Genomic DNA, 18,537 nt, shown 5'->3' with positions numbered 1-18,537 from the left:
GGGGAAAGCTGAGGTGGATACAGATAAAGAGTGGATCACAGAAAAGACCTCGGCCAGAAATCAAACCGCTAGCAGTATGGAACATGAAAATATGGATAGAGATTGTGCCACACAGTCCCACCAGACGCTATTTTTTCTTTTTTACCTTTAGAGTATCTCCACTTATGATATAATGCTTTCCATTTCTGTGCACTGAGTGTCTCATACCATACTACAAATGTCAGGGGATCAGGATTATAATGTCTGCCTAATAATAATTACTATTATCACAAGAAAGGAAGAAGTAAAACAAGAAGAAGTTGTGGCTATGACTAAAACTGCTGCTCATGCAGAGCCAAATTTAGATCCAGTAAAACTGCGCAGCCTGGAGCCCTGGAGGAGCGCCATGCTAATATGCTGCTGCGTTTTGAGACTGTGTAGTGCGCTGGGCTGTGCTTTACTTCACCACTCAGGAGAAAGGGTCAACAGTGCAGCACGAATGGGTACTGAGTCGCCTTGCAAAACCTTGCACATCTCTTAGTATGAGTATCGTAAAACAGAAGCAAAGCTACAACCACAATGGAATTCTTTCTCAGCATAATTCTGGGTGTTAAATTACCATATGTACTCTTTTAGTTAAAGGTACGATATCTGCCTTGATTTTGCACTAAGCATTTTGCTTAAAAGGACTGTTTTATTGGCTATTTTGTGCAATAGCCTATGCCAATGCGCAGTTGTGATCTCACCAGTGGTAACAAGATAACATTCAAATTCACTAAAACCTTAAAAAACAGAAATCAGTTACTTTACTTAAATATTTGTTTAAGTCTTAGAAGTCCAACTTTATTATATCTATTGCATGTATGCCTGTTATTTATTTTTTACATGGACATAAATGTTTAAGTAAATGTGGTTTAGATACATACAGAGCACTTAGTAACCCTTGATTATATATATATATATATATATATATAATTTGTACTGTTGAGTGATGATCATTTTAATTAATTTTCCATTCAAATCATGACAGCCGAGACAGAACTGCAAAAAATACACCAAATTCTCTCAGAGACTGACGCATCATATAGGGCGCTTTTTGTGATTTACAACATTAAATAGGCTATTTCTTTACGATAAACATATAGTATTCCAAAAATGAAAACCACGAATAAGAAATAGGAACAATAAAATGTAGAAAACAATTCTATTATTTTTGCTTTTAATAATTTGAGTAATTATTTTAGGAATTTTAGGTTAAATTATATAACCTCTCGTAGATTGCTCTGCCTAGAGGACCACGAGAAAGTAGGTGCCGGTTTATCAAAGACAGCACTTGTACGCGTTATGTACAGTGTACTGTAGATAAACTGTACGGTTTTAGCGGACGGGTAAGGTAAGAGGGGAGGCTGAGCGCGTGACGATTTTTTCGAGTGACCAAAAGGTGAAGGCAGCCACTATCATCGCATAATCTGGATTAGAGCGCGTCGCAGCAGCCATGTCTTTAATAATAAGATTAAGGTGTCCGCAGCTAGCGCGAGGGAGGGAGGCGGTGATATGCATTAGCGATGTTGCGGTACAGTACGACGAGTGTGTATAGACCTGCGTTTTGTGTAGCGAGCTTTTGAATTAAGTACAGGACGTCGATTTTAAAGTCTGCACGCCACGTTGTAGTAGGACACACTCGGGTAGTTGCGGTCGCCGTTTTTAGTTTTTCGCGTCTTGTTAAATAGCTGTCGTTCGAGGTTAAAAGTTAAAACCTGCGGCTCTTCTCTGATGCAGTCGGTCCTCGGCGTTTGTCACTTTGCCCCGCACCAACTGGAATGCGCTGATTTGCCGTACTGTGCTGCATAACGTGGCTCCAACCCGACGGATTTGGATACAAACCATCGCCATTAGTCACGTTGGAGACCGACAACGCGCGGGACTGCAACGATGAAGCCGGGCCATGCAATGTAGCCTAAATAAAATGGGAAAGAGCTGATGCGCATTCAGGTGAGTTTGGGTCGTGTGCTATGCAAGTGGAGGTGCTCCTAGGTGGTATAGGTTGTGGGCAGAGGGCTCTCGTGAAAAAGGAAACAAGAGGCACCTTGGATGTTTATAGTTCGTGTGTATAGGCACATTCATTGAATTGTGAAAAATTTCAAACTATCTAAAGACAGGTAAAGACAAGTTTCATTGTTTATACTGATGACATAGCTGCATTTTTTCTTGCATGTCTCCTCACGTGTGAATTGGCCCGTAAGGTATATGTTTGCAGGTGTGGCTCCAAGCTATGAGAACTTCCAATCTGATTCAGCACCCTAAACAAAATAAGACTGGGACATGTGTCTGTGTGAGAGATTATGGGGTATATTAGGAATGCAATCTTTTTTTCTCCAAAAAAAAAAAAAAAAAACCGCTCCAACAAGGAAAAATACATTGGGAAACAAACTCATCTGATGGAAAACTGATTTTACACTATGAGCAGGTAATCGCCTTGCCCCCACTCCCCCCCCCCTTACACACAAGATTGTTTGTCAAGCCTCAAGGACAAGACATCAATCAGGCAACCCCTGCTGGAGCATCGTTAATCTGTTCCAGTCACATCTCACAGCCTGCCTGGACGGCAGAGACTGTTTTTCAAAGTGATTGTGCAGTCCAAGGCAATAAAGAGGGCAGTCAGTCAGGTGTGGTGTACAGAACGAAACGCTCTGATCTCCATGATCTGCTCTGAGTGTACTCACCTGTTTCCTGTGAACCAGCTTGAGCTCAGATCTGTATTCTGGTCCAGGTCTCTGATTACAGATTTCTTATTTTTCCCCACTTTGTGGCTCAGGGTCATGGCTGTTACATGAATTTTCTGTCAGAAGAAGACAGCCACTTTTCAAGTGAGGGAGTGGGGAAATGATTCAGCAATGTAAGGCATATAAAAGAAACCACTGCAGAGTGTGGAAATTTGCCTTTGGCTTCACAATGTTAGGAAAAAGTCAACATTTCATCCAAGAAGTATAACAAAACATCTGTAGATATCTACCTGTGATCGAGAGCACCGTAAATCCTGAAGTCATCATGTCTCATATGGTTTGAAGTATCGCCTTGGCCTCGGGTGACCTTGGCTGTCATACTGGTGAGGGATCACCTTGATGACCCGCTAGCAGTACCTTGGTGTCTCAGTGCCCCAGGGTAGTATATTTCCTGCCTCCTTGGCCTCATTGAAGCACATCCTGATTTGAATGGCTTCTCCCAAAATTAAGGCTGGCCTGGACCATCAGCAGTAGTGCCCTGTACTGTACCACACATCCTGTTAAGTGCCCCAGGCTAAATGGAGCTGAGCCTGACTGTGGCATTTTGCATAAAAAAAGAAATGAGAGATTTAGTAAAAAGCCCATGCACATGCAAGACACGACTTAGAAAGACAGATTTTACCCATTGCTTTCTTGCCAGGAGAAATTTTCTGACAGAGGGAAGATGCAGCCAAACCTCCGAAGGCTGTCTGTTATCAAAAATGACAATGATCTCAGACGGCTTTTATCGGTTTTGTAACGTAAATGGATGGCTTCTGCACTCAGTCGCTCTGAATCTGTAATAGATTAGAGCAGGGACAGGCCTACTGCAGGCTACGTTTCTTTTGATTCTTGGCTACGTAAGCGTCAGCATACTGACAAAGCCACCGATTGCTTACCAAAATAAATGCGTAAAGCCGTAAACACAAGTCCATTAACGACAGTCGACTCGAAAAATATTTCAGATAATTGTTTAAACTCAGTGCGACGGTTCAGATCCAGTATGTTCTTTTGTAAAGGCCTGCACAAAGATGGAACACTGAGTTACCACTGTTGATTTGCACGTTCTAAGTCACCAAAAATGAACTTTGGATAAGAGCTCACCTTTGTTGCAACCTGGAAATTCCGATTCGCTGTCCACGAAGCAATTGCTGTTGCCGTTGACTGTTTGCTGTCAGTCTGTTTGGAGCCTTTACTCGGGCGTTCTGTCTACGGCGTGTAAAAAAACCCCCGGAAATTATCGTTTTTCCTTATTTTTGGTTTTCTACTCTTTTGGTTGTCAGGAGGAGCTCTCGTTGTCGTGTTCCTGTATTACTGTGTGTTCGTTAGTCTATTCTTTTTTTTAAATATCAAATTTGTTTTTGTTTGTTGCCGCTTGATGACGTTTTCGAGCTGTAAGCAGGCCGCACACAAATGGGCTAAAGCTTGTTGCAAATCATGCGTTGCTAGCTACACAGTGAAATATCCAGTGTTAATTCAACAGAGTAGCCTACATAAGAGTGCAATGGGGACCATATAGGCCTGGTTGATTTAATACCGAACATTTTACTGTGTATTCACCTTTTACGTTACATATTTATACTATATATTATTGCCTATCTCAGCACGTTAACATGTTATTAAACATATCTATATATTAGTTCTTTATATGTGCCCCTCGGTGCGTGTACGTTGAGTTTAAAGGTTCCACAGCAACAGGAACCGTCACTACGACTTGATTATACGCATTACTTTTAGAGCCGTATTGGGCCCAATTCACAGATAATAGACTTTTAGTACGACATATCGCACATGTGGGATCTCACATTTATTTTGCACTGTCTCTATATGTGTGTAGTGCACCTTTGGAGATAGGCTAAGTTCCTGGCTGTGGTGAAGAGTCCTGCAGACTTATTGTTATTTTGGGAAGGTTTAAGGGCGGTGCATGGTAACCCCCATCTGACTGTTCATCACCTGTCTGGTTGATGGAGAACCTGTAGTTTGCCTGTACATGCAGCATCTGCAGCACACTCCTGACAGTAGAGCATGGAATTAGCCACTTCTCACTGCTGCTCTCCTCAGCCCACTGTGCAGCACATTCAGATTTATAATGCAATGAAAGGTGCTCTTTAAATACAAGTTATTAGCTAATGAGTTAGAACGTGCATATCAACAAAACCTGGTGACTCAGTGTTCCATCTTTGTGCAGGCCTTTAAAAAAGAACAGGTTTGCCTTTATTGGATCTTGTGTTCACAGCTTTACACATATATTTTGGTTCTATATATATGACTTATTTTTTCAATATGTCTATTGTCCATGTGTGTTTGTATTGACAGATGCTTTCTAAGCTTGGTGTGTTTATGTTTTGACACTCTCTAAGTCAGTTTGAAAGAGGTGTCTTTTGCCGTGTCCGTAGGAGAGTTCCAGGAGATGTGTTTGTTCAGATGCTCTCCCCTTGCTGGTCTGCACATCGTCCTGTCGCTGTGATTGAATTTCCCTCATTGGCGGATTAGTACACATTTTCCAGCTGCACTGTGATCTGTCCATGACTCAGAGGTTACTTGACTTTTAGCAGTTTATTTTTCCCTCTGGAAAAATGATAAGAATTACTCAGGAGACTGAGAAAGAGAGTGAACTCATTTGAATTTTCTTCTTTTGCTGTTTGTACACTCGTGAGTTTAGGATAATTATTGCTGTACTTGTGCCCAATCCTCCCAATTTTGCAGTTGCTAATGCAATTTGCATTTCTGTGCATGACAACTTAGCAGGTCAGTTTGAACAAGAGCAATGACCACATAAATATTATTTGTATTATTATTTTTTTAATTTTTTAACATCAACATTTTATAAAATGGGTGAGTCTGGCACTAATGCCTTCAGATGTGACCAGGCCCGGACTTGGATCCCTGCTGCACTTCTTGAGGGGCTCCCGGAAAAAAAACAGGTCAATTCAATGGCTGATTTCATACAGTATATATAAATGAGGACAGAGAGAAATAGTGAGTTTGGGACGGGAGGAAAGAGACAGGGTGAGTGAGAAAGAGAGAACATCACTGCCCCGCATTGCCTGCAGACAATGCTAAAAGCCGCGGGGAGACGGGATGAATCCATAATCTGAGCTGAGCGAGTTAGTGCCGAGCCCTCGTCCCAAAAAACTGCGAGTGAGGTTTGTGCAGCTGGGCTCCAGCCAAGGTTCGCCATGATAGACATCCTGCTAAAATGGCTGTGATGTAATGCAATGTGCATTCCTCTTAAATATTTCTTTCTGCGGCTAGCATCAAGGGCTAGCGCCCTTAGCTGGTAAAAAGCCAAAGAATTGTTTTGGGCTGCGCATCTAAACTGCACCATGTGGGGTTTTTTTTCAGCTCGCATTGTTATCTTTCCCACACAGTAGATGCAGAGGAAGAAAAACATTTATTTATTTATTTATTCGTTTATTTTTTCATTTTAACATAAAATACCTATTTACAATTTGTGGTTTGACTGTCAAAAAAATAAGCCCACAGGCAGCAAATGATAATATCATACTTGGGAAATATAATGAGAGCTTCACCCTACACATACTTCCATAGGCCTGCTCACTGGCTGAATTGCCATCCAGAGGTTTGGCGTTTACAGCTGAGTACATTTGATTAAAGTGCATGCGGCATCCTGCATTTTGGAAGAATCTGCCCCAAAAATATATATTACTCTCTTTCTCTATTTATTGAGGCCTAGAGCTGGCTCTGAACCAGTCTGACAATAAAGACAGAATCCTTTATGTCGTATTATGCAACATCTCGCTGAAAGGCAGGTCGGAGACTCTGCTGGGGCTGGAGTAGGTAGTTGCTCTTCATGTAGCAGTGAGAGCCTGCGGCAAGATGAGCACAGAAAAAAAGCTTTTATAACATAATAGCAAAAACATGACGGTGAAATAGAAGTATCTGGAAGCTTTTTAAAAAGTTTATCTACTAGTAACGCACTTAAAGGTTTAATGCCCGCAAGGCATAGTAGCTTCATTTTTCAGGTAGTTGTGTAATGAGTTGAGGTTTACGGAGAGGGTGAGGGGATAGTGTGAAATTTCAATATTGATTGAAATGATGCAGTAAAAATAGATAAAATTCCCTATGCACTCAAAGTCTATACTACTGGCTGATGTTCTCCTGCCATTTCACAGGGTTCCTTGAGAAGGTGAAGAGATGTCGGAGGCTGCAGAGAGGGGTCGGGACGATGGCGGCCTGCAGGGCATCGTGATCCGGCTCACCGGTAGAGGGGGGGCAGGGGAAGATTCTGAGGACAGTGACTGTGTCTTTCTCCCAGACCAGCATGAGGGCATCCCCCTCAGGCCCATCCCGCCCACCTGCCGGGCCCCGCCCTCACCTGTCCTGACCGACCGGTGTGCCTCCGCCCCCGCCTTCCTCTCACCCCACCCCTCCTCGCCCAAACCACTTCTCAGCCTGGTCAAGTCGCTCTCCACAGAGATTGACCCCAAAGAGACCTCCTCATCCCCTTCCCCTTCTTCCTCTCTCCGGCCCAAGCCCCTCCTCAGCCTGGTCAAGTCCCTTTCCTCCGAGATCTCACGGTGCGAGCCCGAGGTGGCTCAGTCCAAGTCCGACTCCAAGCTCAACCTGCACATGTTGAAGCAGCTGACCCAGCCCAGGGCGGAGCCAGAGGGCGGGGACTCAGAAATGGCCCCGCCCACCCCAGCTGATCCCTCCCCCACTGAGCCCGAGCCCAGGGGCGGCGGCTTCTTCAAGGCAGAGCTGGAGGACACACGGCGCAAGTTCTCTGAGGCCATGCAGGAGCCACTGAGCATGCTCAGTAAGATCATACGGGAGGACAGCCCCAAGCAGCAGCAGCTCCACCAGAATCGGGCACCGGGGGCGACTGACGCTGTGGGGGGTGGGGCCAGGGGCAGGGCTGGTTTTGAGGGTGGACCCAAGGACAGTAATGCAGAGGGGTTGGAGATGCAGTGCAGGAGGGCATGGCGGGCCAGGTGTTCTGTGCCCAGTCCCTCCCCCTCCCCCGCCTTGTCCCAGGACAGCAGGTACGAGATCTGCACATACGGTGATGTCATCCAAGTTGTGGAGATTGTGGGTTCCAGGGCTGGAGGGGATGGTGGTGGGGCCCCTCGGCCGGTCCAGGGGCCCCGGGGCCCGGCCCGGCCCTCAATCTCAGGATCAGGTCGGTGGTTGTTCTACGTTTCGGCGCTGGCCTACAGCTTCTTCGTCCTGCCTCTGCCCTCCTACTGGGCAGGCCTCGCTCTGGGGCTGGCTGGAGGATTCATGCTGGGGTTGCTGGTGGTTCTGCTCCTGGCACCCCGTCGCTCCTCCCCACGCCCCCACAGGGACCCCCACTCCCTGCAAGACAGCCTACGAGCTGATGCCCCTGGTGAGGAGCAGAGCCATCCAAAAATCCTGCAGGTGAGTCAGTTACCCTGAGCCTGACACTGAGGTTATCATGTTGCTCAGTCAACATGGAATAGAATAGAATAGAATAGAATAGAATAGAATAGAATAGAATAGAATAGAATAGAATAGAATAAGCTTTACTTTACAAGATACAATAGTGTGTGACCTGTGTAGATTATCACAATCTTTCAATCTTACATAAAAGATTATGAATAAAAAACAATTTCATCTAAGCAAGAGTTCTCAAAACCATCCCCCTCCCCTGCAGCGAGTATTCTGGCTGTCTGTCTGCTGGCTCTCAATGGGGATCAAAGCCCTCATTACTATCACCTGCCAAATGAACAGGTGCTTCAGTCAGGATGAAAGAGATCAGAGAGGCTCTCAGATCACCTGCTGTATTCAGACGTAATTAATACAGAGATCTCCTAGGCATTGTTCCCTTCTGTTCTCCAGAGGCCATCTTCACCAGAGGTTCACTGCAGTGTGAACCCCCTCCCTGCATCCCCGTCCTGTTAACTGGGTTAAATCCATCCTAATTAATGCTATTATTTTTGGTTGAGCTACAGTGCACACCCCAACTTCTTCCTCATAATGAGTCTCAACTTGGTTACGGTGACATCACAATTATCACCATGGTTGCCCTTCGTCCACTTCTTCATCGTCATGAGAGTCTCGCCTTGGTGATGGTGACATAATCGTTGCTGTGGTTACTCTTTGTCCATTCTGGGGTAAATAAACGGAGCCCTTTGTTCCACGATTCTTCTGTAGGGCTGGATGAATGAGATGCAGGGGTACAGTCCTGAAACGTACCACCCCTCCCTCACCCACTCCGTCTATGCAACCATGGAGGGGTCTCGTTTGCGGCTAGCCTACCCCCGCACTAACATTTCCCGCCGCGCAAACTTCCACGACCCTACCCCTGACCCCGCCCACAACGCTGTCTTCGTCCGCTCACGCCAGTTCCAGCTGGCTGGCAGCAAGGTCAGTGCCCCTTTAATGAACTCGTCTAAACGGTGTCAGTGAGATTTGTCTTCATGTCAAGGCATGTGATGTAATTCTTGAATTTGTGTGCAGTATTTGTCATTAAATTGGGTTTGCTGGCCAATGGGGAAGGGATATACTGTATAAGAATAAGAAAGTATGCACATTCCACATTTATTCTACATCAGTTATCATTATGTATGTATGTCTGTATGTATGTATGTGTATTTTTGGTAGTTGTAAAATATTGAAATATGAAAAAGGTTTTACTTTTGTTGCCCCCCCCCCATTACAGGTGTCCCTGTTGCCCACGGTACTGGCACGAAAGAGGGTGTGGAACAAGAAGTACCCCATCTGTGTGGTGCTGGCTGAGGAGGCGGTGGAGGAGGAGAAGGAGGTGGGGGAGGAGGGCAGAGAGGAGGTGCAGGAAGAGCAGGGGGAGAGGCCGGAGCAGGATGTGGCCCCTGCTGCCAAGTTGGGGGCCCCTGTCACTCTCTTCCTGTTTGGCCGAACGGGTCGGGAGAAGGAGGAGTGGTTTCAGCATTTCCTTTCTGCCTCTAAGGCAGCAGACTGTGATCAGGACAGCGGATCTAGATCTGGTGAGGGATCTGGCTGCCCAGGCAAACTCAGTGACCACAGCGTGTGTTTGTGAAGCGTCTTAGAGTGCTGATCTCAGATCAGGTTTTCCATTCCCACACCCAAACTTTATCCATTGTGAGCTAAAAGGAAAAACTGGATCTAGATCAGTGCCTGAGGAATGTCTGGGAATGTCTGGGAAGGGTGACTATCCATTCCTAAAGAATATTTCAGACACTACCTTGTCCTCAATTTGTGTTGTAATTGTTGACAGAGACATATAATTTTACTTCTTCTGCAGCTGTAATAAACCTGGTTGCATGCCCTTAGTATTGATAAGTGGATATCTGACTTTAGTGATGCAAACATATGAGACCAGGTTGAACTGTTGCACAAGCAGCAGGAAACATGCCTTTTCATAAATCTTACTATGTGTCATGTGAGGAGTGACTTGGCCCCTCCCTCTTGCAGACATGTCAGTGCAGCAGGACTCCACCCACACAGACCAGGCGCAGTGCAGTGGAGGCTCCAGCAGGGGGAGCTCTGAGGACATCCCCTCTCTCCTGCGGCTGAAGGACCTGGCGGGCAGTGTCCGGGAGAAGATCCTGCTGGACTACAGCGCCTACATGGCCCGCTTCGTGGTTTCAGAGGCGGGCAGTGCCCCGCCCAGCCCCTCCCACAGCACTGGCGACAGCCCCACAGCCAAGGAGAAGGTGCCTGGCCATAGTTTGAAAGATTACTAGCTCTGATGCATCTTATTGTTAATAATCTCATGGCTTATTCAACAGGCAGAACATACTGTTACATGTTGCTGTTTGAATGTTCTGTCTATTTGCTAGAAAGTTCACCCAGAAGAGTTAGCTATTTTTGACTCTAGCTGGGAGACATTTTGTAGGCACGTGGTTGGACGAGAACATTGGTTCCACTAGATTAGTGGTGGGGAAAAGCACTGCAGTGAGTTAAAGTGCATCATTGGCCGCACACAGTTACCCTCTAACTTACCCTACCTGCAATGTCCTGCAGTCAGGTGTTCAGTTCAGTCCTGTTTCCATTTTGAGACATCCATGTAAACCTTTTAGCGCTCTTGAATATGCTCCTAAAAAAAGCCAGTGGGTAGTTATATTTGTGTGGGCCCACTTAATTACAGCGGAATATTGAACCCGATAAGGGCCTAATTATTCTGCCTGGCTTCATCTGTGTTCATTAGACTCAGTGTAATAATTCCCTCTTTAGAAGAGTGCAGAGCAGGCACATTCAGCATGTGGTGCAGAGGGGCTTCATGTTAATGACCTAATCACTCACACAGTTTGAACAACTACTGCATTTGCACTGATGCCAGGAGCCATCGTTTTCACATAAAGCTGTTAACGTATGGAAAAGCTTTCTAGGGAGAATCGTGTGGTGGTGGAGAACGAGAATGTGTTGTAGTGCTGGGAACTCTAGACATTAAACACTAAATGATGTGGTTTTGTGGCCTGAATGGCCTATTCTCATCCTTTAAAAAGACAAAAACAAAATAGTGCAATTAATTTCAGTAACATTTCAACGATAAAGGGATATTTCACTTTGAAATAACACAAGTAATTTTCTGGAGCTTGCCCCATTGTATTTGCATAGCATGAATACTAGCAATATCAGCTGTCCTTGCTGATTTAGCAACATTGTCGTTCCTCCTAGTTGTCTGGCTCCCAATTTACTCCAATTCATTTTCAGGACAAAATGAATAGTTTTAAAGCACTCACTATCTATGGAGGAGAATAGATCAATAAAAGAGAGTACAAATGTCAGAAGGTCTCTGTTTTTTAAGTATCTGAATTGTTTTCAACATTTTATTGCCTTATGAAAGAAAAATAAGAGCTGGAAAAGTTTTATTATTTTAACTAAGTGATGTATCCTTGCACACAATGACATATTCATATGAGTACCATATTCATATGGGCACATGTTTTAAAATGGCAGGTCCCAAAAATGAATGGGAGTGAATTAGGAGTCAGACAACCGACAGGAATGATGATGCCATTAACAGTCAGCAGGGACAGCTGATGTTGCTTGTATTCACACTATACACATACAGTGGGGTAGGCTCCACAAAATGACTTGTGTCATACCAAAATGAAGTATCCCTTTAAGTGCCTTAGTCAGTGTATTCGGAAATGTTCCTGTGTTCTTGCATATAATCACATTCTTCCTGGCCTGTGGGCTACCTTTGCTCCCTCAGTTCTGTGAGCCCATCACTGGCGGCAATGGTGAATCCCAGCCCGCCATTACCCGGGGAATCAATGCACTCATTGGACGGATCTTCTGGGACTTTCTCCGTGAGAAGTACTGGGCCAATCAGGTGGCTCACAAAATCCAGAAAAAGCTGACAAAAATCAGGGTGAGTAGCTGGCTGAAATTAAGAAAGAAAGAAGAGGTATAGAGGAGAGGAGAAGGAGGGATGATGGAGATGGGACTGGGAGAGGTGCTGAAAATAGCTGACAGGACACTGCATGTGGGAAAGATAAAGGCCTACTACCTTTCTACTGGTAGAGACTGGTTTGGACCAGTTTGGAAAGAGTGGGTCTTTTCATGAGAATGCTATTAAACAGGGTTCCTCCACAGTCCGAGAGGGCTGCAGAGTATTCTGGGTTCTGGACCTGCTTGGTTTCGGTTTTATCTTCATAAAAACACTTTTCCCAATAATCTCAAAGTACGATGTGGACCGAGAGCTAATACAGCACACTGTGCATCACTTCAGTGGGTGCTTAAATCATTAGTCCAGACTGTATTGCTGTAACATTCCCATCAACTGCATTATCACAACACACATAAATAAATATTCTTTCATTTACATGAGGTCAGGACATCAGATTGTTTTCATGTGCACTTAAAATAATAATAATAATAATAATAATAATAATAATAATAATAATAATGGTCAGAGTTGCTTTCCATATAAAACACGAATAGAAAAGGAACAGTAAAGCAATTTTAAGCGAGAGGCAACTATAAAAAGGCATGACACAGCAGGATGTGGAAAATAACCTTCAGGGTCATAAAAGGGAACGTAATGTAGTAATGGGCAGTAATAGAACGATGATATAGCTAATAAAATAAGTCAGTAATAAAAATTAAAACACAGCTAAAGGCTAAAACATGTATTTCCTCGTTCTTTATCAGAATAAATCGCGGGGGCAGTTCGGGAAGGCAGGCGAGTTGTCATAGACGCTGACTGCAATATCGCTGGATGTCTCGCGCATCAGTGAGCCGCCGAGTCAGCGCGATGCCTCCACTTAACGGAATTTGTTCGCTCTCCCAGCTCCCGTCACATAACTCACCTCAGCAGACTTCTCCCATATCGACTTTTTCGTTCACCTCGTGCTCTTCCAGTGGCGAGAAAAACGATTTTTATTATTTTCCATCTGAGTTACGGAGCAGTGGCATTATTCCCAGTATTGATCTGTTCGTTCTTATTTTTTCATTTAGCCGTGGTAATTTAAATGTCACTTATAATAGAATTAGAGTTAGAATTTGAGGGGTCTTCTTCCTAAATCTTTGGAAAGCACAGCTTGTCTTCAAAAAAAAAAAAGGTGAACAAATATGAATTTATACTGTGCTCGATTTTTTGGTACATTTTGTTCTGTTTCCTGTTGTGCTTCAGTCATCAAATGACCAAACTTTCTGTTGTATCATGCCATTTTCAGTTATCATTTCCTGTATGTCCCTTTGCAGTTGCCGTACTTTATGAATGAACTGACCCTGACAGAGCTGGACATGGGTACCTGCATGCCCCAGGTGGTGAGCATGTCCAGACCCTCAGTGGATCACAGAGGTGAGCTTTTGGGTACGGAGGGTGGGGCAGAATGACATCAGAGCCAGCAGGGCAAAAGAGGGCATCGTGACTGTATTAGGCATTTACGGTCTTCACATGAGATCATAAAATTTAATCGTGTTATCCTAATGTAATCTGTGTGTGTATGTGTGTGTGTGTGAGCAGATTTTAAGGCTGAATAGGGCAAAGGATGCACAATGGCCAGTTTCCACATTCCACAAGGCCACTCTGGTTGTGTCTCTCTGCACAGCTCTGTGGTTGGAGAAGGATGTCAGCCAAGCAGGTTCCACCACATTGAAAGACCTCAGCATGACCCCTGTGTGTGTGTGTCTCGCTCTCTGTACAGGTCTATGGCTGGAGATGGAGGTGATGTATACCGGCTCTCTGCAAATGACTCTGGAGACCAAGATGAACCTCTGTAAGCTGGGCAAGGAGGGCGGGGCCGAGGCCGACAGCGTGCCGGAGTCTGGCTGCATGAGGTACCAAATACGCCCTCACCTGTGTGCCTCATTTTAGCCATTTAACTAGTGGTGTGACTCACCATTAGTTGCATGACTGTCTAACATTACCTCACTGTACTGATACCTGTCCTGCATGACTACCTGTACAGCTACCTGAACGAATACCTGTATCACTCCCTGTGCCTTTACCTGTAGTGCTAGCTGTCTGGCTGTTTGTAGTGCTACCCAGACTGCCAATGCTACCTGTATTGCTGCATGTGCTTCACCGTGAATCATATCTGTACTATACAGCTGTAGCAGGTACAGCTTCCTTTTTACACCCAAGAGATGACATATAGGCGTATGAGTTGAGCGGTTTACGGTAGGTTTACAAGTTGAGAGGTTTATAGTAGATGTAATTTGAATGGTGTCTGTAATTCAATGCCCCAACCACTATACACACTCAGACTGTACCACAATAATGTGTGTGTGTGTGTGTGTGTACATCTGCATAATGTGTGTGCCTCTGACTCTGTGAATATGCTATGTCAGCTCCAGGCCCAGAGTGTGTGTTCTGGCTGACAGTGATGAAGAGTCCTCGAGTGCTGGCTCCTCTGATGAAGAGGAAGTACCACCTTCTGAGCCTCAGGGGGTTCTGGGAGACAAGGGCACTCCACCAGGTGCTGATGGGTAAGGTTGGACACTGAGCTGTTTCCTGTGGGGATCCAATGCTTCATATATCAACTTGATGGGTGTCCGGATAGAGGTTGAGAATGAGACAACCCCATCCGGATGTTAAAAGGATCAGGGTATCTGTGCTGTTTCAGCAGAATGGAGACTCCCAAGTGCAAAGCTTCAACTGTCCACCTGCAGGTGGGTTGGGGTCAAGAAATGATGTGATTGAGAGGAGGGTCCCGTTGGAAGGACACCTTAAGCCAGTGGAGCTGTTGTGCCAGTTATGTAGTTTTGTGGTTCACTGAGTATGTTTAGCAGACTTAGTCACAACAGCGTTCACAGCTAACAAACAATAATTATCAGACAAATGGATGGTTAGAAGTTTTAAGGCAGTGTGTTCAGCACTGGTTCTGGAGAGCAGCAGAATCTCTCCTTGGTTTTTGTTTTCACAATCAATTTAGATTCAAGAAGCTAGTCAAGGTGAGTCAACCGTGTAACAGATTGCTTTCATTGATCAATAAGGGGCTGATTAAAATCAGCAGACCCTACAGTTTTTCAGGGCCAGGGTTGAGAACCACGGGATTCAGCCATTTTTCTGTTTCCTTGCCCAATCACAGGGGCTGCAGCACCAGCAGGAAGATTCTGAAGTTTGTGGACAAAATTGCCAAGTCCAAATACTTCCAAAAGGCCACCGAGAATGAGTACATCAAAAAGAAGATTGAGGAGGTGTCCAACACACCACTTCTTCTGACTGTCGAAGTGCAGGAGCTCTCTGGAACTTTGGCTGTCAATATTCCACCGCCCCCTACTGACAGAATATGGTAAGGCACCTGTCCAACTGAAAGTAATACGAGTTTTACTATATTTACTGTACTATACAAGTCAGTCTATATAAGTATATGTATATGTTTATCCCTGACCTAAACACATTGATGGAAGTCTAAGTGTGAGGTGCAGTAAACAGGCAGATCTCTGTGCTGGGTGGCAGTAGATCAGTTGGCAAACATGTAGTGATCTTATAAGCACTACTGATTTTGCATGGATGTTCTTCGGTTAGATATACAACATAAGAGTTTGACTTCTTTCAACATTGAACAATGTCGTATAACTGCTGCATTCTCGTACGTATCTGTGTGTGTGCATGCTGCTGTGTCTGTCTGTGTTTATGCGTACATGTACGTACCTGTACAGGTACAGTTTCCGTGTTCCACCGCGATTGGACCTGAGAGTGAGGCCCATGCTGGGCGAGAGGGAGGTGACCTTCAGCCACGTCACCGAGTGGATCGAGAAGAAGCTGCAGCGCGAGTTCCAGGTGTTCACACTAAGAGTACCCTCACACAGCACATCAGGATAACAGGGACTCTTCTTTTGAAGGCTCAACCTGGCCCACTCACCCTTTGTCCTTGAAGACCGGCCAGCCACTCACCTTACTTAAATAATCACTATACCAATTTAGCTTCCCTGCCTGGTTCTAGGAGCGTTAGGGGTTTAAGGATCCACCGGATTAAAGCTCTTCAGGGATTGGATACTAGTAGCCCTGACCTAGATATCCCACACCTGAGAGCTTGATAACATGCAGTCTGCCAGATCCTCACAGAGGTGGGCTTGAGCTACAGGAACAGCATACTGTACTCACACAAAACATTGGGACAGTGGAGAGGTTGTACACTGCTTTACATTACAGTGCAGGGCTCCCCAACCCTGATCATGGAGTGCTATAGGGTCTGCTGGTTTATATTGTTACTCAGCACTTAAATCATCAATTAAAAGCAGTTGAGTATGCAGTTAACTTATTTTAACCCACCTAACTTATTTTAACCCACAAGGGTGGGTTAAAATAAGTTAACTGCAGTTGAGTATGCAGTGAACTTATTTTAACCCACCTGTGTTTTTGGGATTTCATTTACTAAATATTTTGTAGAAGAAATAAGAACTAGCAGGCCCAGCGGCCTTCCAGAACCAGGACCTGTGGGCCCTTATGTGGACCAGCTCTGCATCATATTACCCTTTACTGTTCATAATACATCATCATAAACCATTTTAACAGCATATCCAAGTGGTTTGGCTGCAGATTGTTAGATTATTATTAGTATTGTTAGCATTTCCATGTACTGTATGTCATGGAGACCATTATGAAGTGCTTTCTGTGGTCTGAAACTCTATATTGTGCCTCTGTGTTTTTATGAGACAGTGGGATAATGCTTCTGTTGATTGGCCTCTGAGTGGTCTGTGGAGTGATGGCCTCTTGCCTGAGCTACCCACAGTAAATGTAGCTCATGAAATCCACTTAAGCCTCTCGAGCTGGTGGTGAGTCGGGCTTTACCCTGTTCAGTCGTGTACTGTGGGTACTCAGCTGGAGTGCCGTGAATAAGTATTTGCTATATCCTTCCTGATTTCCTCTATTATTGCACGTTGTGTCTTACTGAATGGTTTCAGATCATTGAACAAAATGTAATATCAGACAAAGGGAACCAGAGTAAACACAAAACACATTTCTAAAATTATTATTTCATTTAATTAATGAAAGTTATCAAACACTCATATGGAAAAGTAATTGCTCCCTTAAACTTAACTGGTTGCACCACAGCAATAACTGCAACCAAGCGCTTTCTGTAATAATTTGATATCAGTCTTTCACATCGCTGTGGAGGAATTTTAGCCCACTCATTTTTTCCAGACAAATTGGTGGGTAGGTAACTGTTTTCATTCAATAAATCAAATAATTTAAAAAATGTGTTTCGAGTTTGCTCAGGTTCCCTTTGTTTGATATTACATTTAGTCAAAAGATCTGAAACCAATCAGTATGTCAAATATACAATAAGAGGAAATCAGGAAGGGGCAAATAATTCAGTATAATGACGTGAAAAATTCACATTGATGATGGTTGGGGTGATCTTCCACCAATCCCTGGAAAGGGCTTTGAGATAGTTCAAAGCACTACATACAGGCTTAAATCTACACTAGATATATCACTGGCTCATTTGATTGGTTAATTGCCTGCTCGGCTGTGTTCCTGTTTTTTTTCTGTTGCAGAAAGTACTTGTGATGCCGAACATGGACGACATTTACCTGCCGCTCATGCACTCTGGGCTGGACAGTCCTCCGACCTCCCAGCATTCCCCTGCCTCCTGCTCGCGAGAGTCCTCCATGGACGTGGCAGAGAAGGAGGAGCTGGTATCGGAGTAGAGGCACGCCTGGGTGGAGACGTGTTGAAAACGTATCCCTGCGCTTCGGATTGGCCCGGAGCGGCTCGTGACAGGGAGGAGGACTGGTGCCTGCTGATCGCTGAACCCACAGGTCTTATGAGTGACGGACAGCAGCCTGGTGATTGGGCAGGCCTGTTTTTTAGGCGCTGGTGGACAACAGCACCCTCTGGAGCCTGGTGCTGGGATGGCATGCATTCCACTCAGTTGAGCCTGCAGTGCAGGGGTGTTAGACTAAAGCTCTGGAGGGCTGCAGTGTTTGCAGGTTAGCAGCTAGTTAAGGCCGTGAAAACAAAGTTTCGAGCTGTGATAGGCCTCTAAAATGGAGTTACCATGGGTTACCATGGTGCACGGCGTCAGTACAGGAAGGAACCCTGCATCTCCTGCATGTGTGATCCTTCCCTCACATCCTTCTGGAACAGAATAAAGAGTTTCTGTGCAGGAGTCTCGAGGCTCATTTCCTGTTTAAATGCTCTGCAGTGGAAGTCCCCTGACCTGGGTCGTGTGCATGCATGTTTTAATTATGCCAGTCTACGTGTGCTTGAGTGCCTTTCTCTGTATGTGCATGTGTGTGCGATTCACTTTGTGTGACTGAACATGAGTGTGTGTAAGCCATTAAATGAATCCATGTTCTTGGCCTGTGGTAGCATCCTCTCAAAGAGTTGGAGAGTTTGGATGAGTCATGCTGGAGACTTGTGTGTTACAGGGTTTCATCCATTTTGCCCGATACGGTTCACCCT

The 18,537-nt window shown here is 44.9% G+C and overlaps 1 protein-coding gene and 1 long non-coding RNA gene across 2 annotated transcripts; one reads left to right on the top strand and one right to left on the bottom strand.

Moving 5' to 3' along the window:
* The first annotated feature begins 1,476 nt into the window (after nucleotides 1-1,476).
* Nucleotides 1,477-18,246, top strand: LOC135243031 (testis-expressed protein 2-like). The gene is made up of 12 exons (XM_064314482.1): nucleotides 1,477-1,971; nucleotides 6,878-8,123; nucleotides 8,880-9,092; nucleotides 9,388-9,691; nucleotides 10,140-10,381; nucleotides 11,887-12,045; nucleotides 13,380-13,479; nucleotides 13,826-13,958; nucleotides 14,472-14,609; nucleotides 15,212-15,415; nucleotides 15,786-15,906; nucleotides 17,628-18,246. The coding sequence occupies exons 2-12, from the start codon at nucleotides 6,900-6,902 to the stop codon at nucleotides 17,778-17,780; spliced, it is 2,991 nt and encodes a 996-aa protein (XP_064170552.1). The 5' UTR covers nucleotides 1,477-1,971; nucleotides 6,878-6,899; the 3' UTR covers nucleotides 17,781-18,246.
* Nucleotides 2,510-4,307, bottom strand: LOC135243760 (uncharacterized). Its single transcript, XR_010326784.1, has 3 exons — nucleotides 3,846-4,307; nucleotides 2,993-3,296; nucleotides 2,510-2,818 (listed from the first exon to the last, which is right to left on the bottom strand). It is a non-coding gene; the product is annotated as an uncharacterized LOC135243760 (long non-coding RNA).
* Nucleotides 18,247-18,537: the final 291 nt, after the last annotated feature.

This window comes from Anguilla rostrata, chromosome 17 (genome assembly GCF_018555375.3).
Source record: "Anguilla rostrata isolate EN2019 chromosome 17, ASM1855537v3, whole genome shotgun sequence".
NCBI classification, from domain to species: Eukaryota; Metazoa; Chordata; class Actinopteri; order Anguilliformes; family Anguillidae; genus Anguilla; species Anguilla rostrata.
The sequence above is the reverse complement of the archived record's forward strand: the minus strand, read 5'-3'. Positions and strand labels throughout refer to the sequence as shown.

Coding starts and splice junctions, on each gene's coding strand:
- LOC135243031 (XM_064314482.1), top strand. CDS start 6,900: ATGTCGGAGGCTGCAGAGAGGGGTCGGGACGATGGCGGCCTGCAGGGC. Junction 9,093..9,387: donor TCCAGCTGGCTGGCAGCAAG/GTCAGTGCCCCT, acceptor CCCCCATTACAG/GTGTCCCTGTTGCCCACGGT. Junction 13,480..13,825: donor ACCCTCAGTGGATCACAGAG/GTGAGCTTTTGG, acceptor CTCTCTGTACAG/GTCTATGGCTGGAGATGGAG.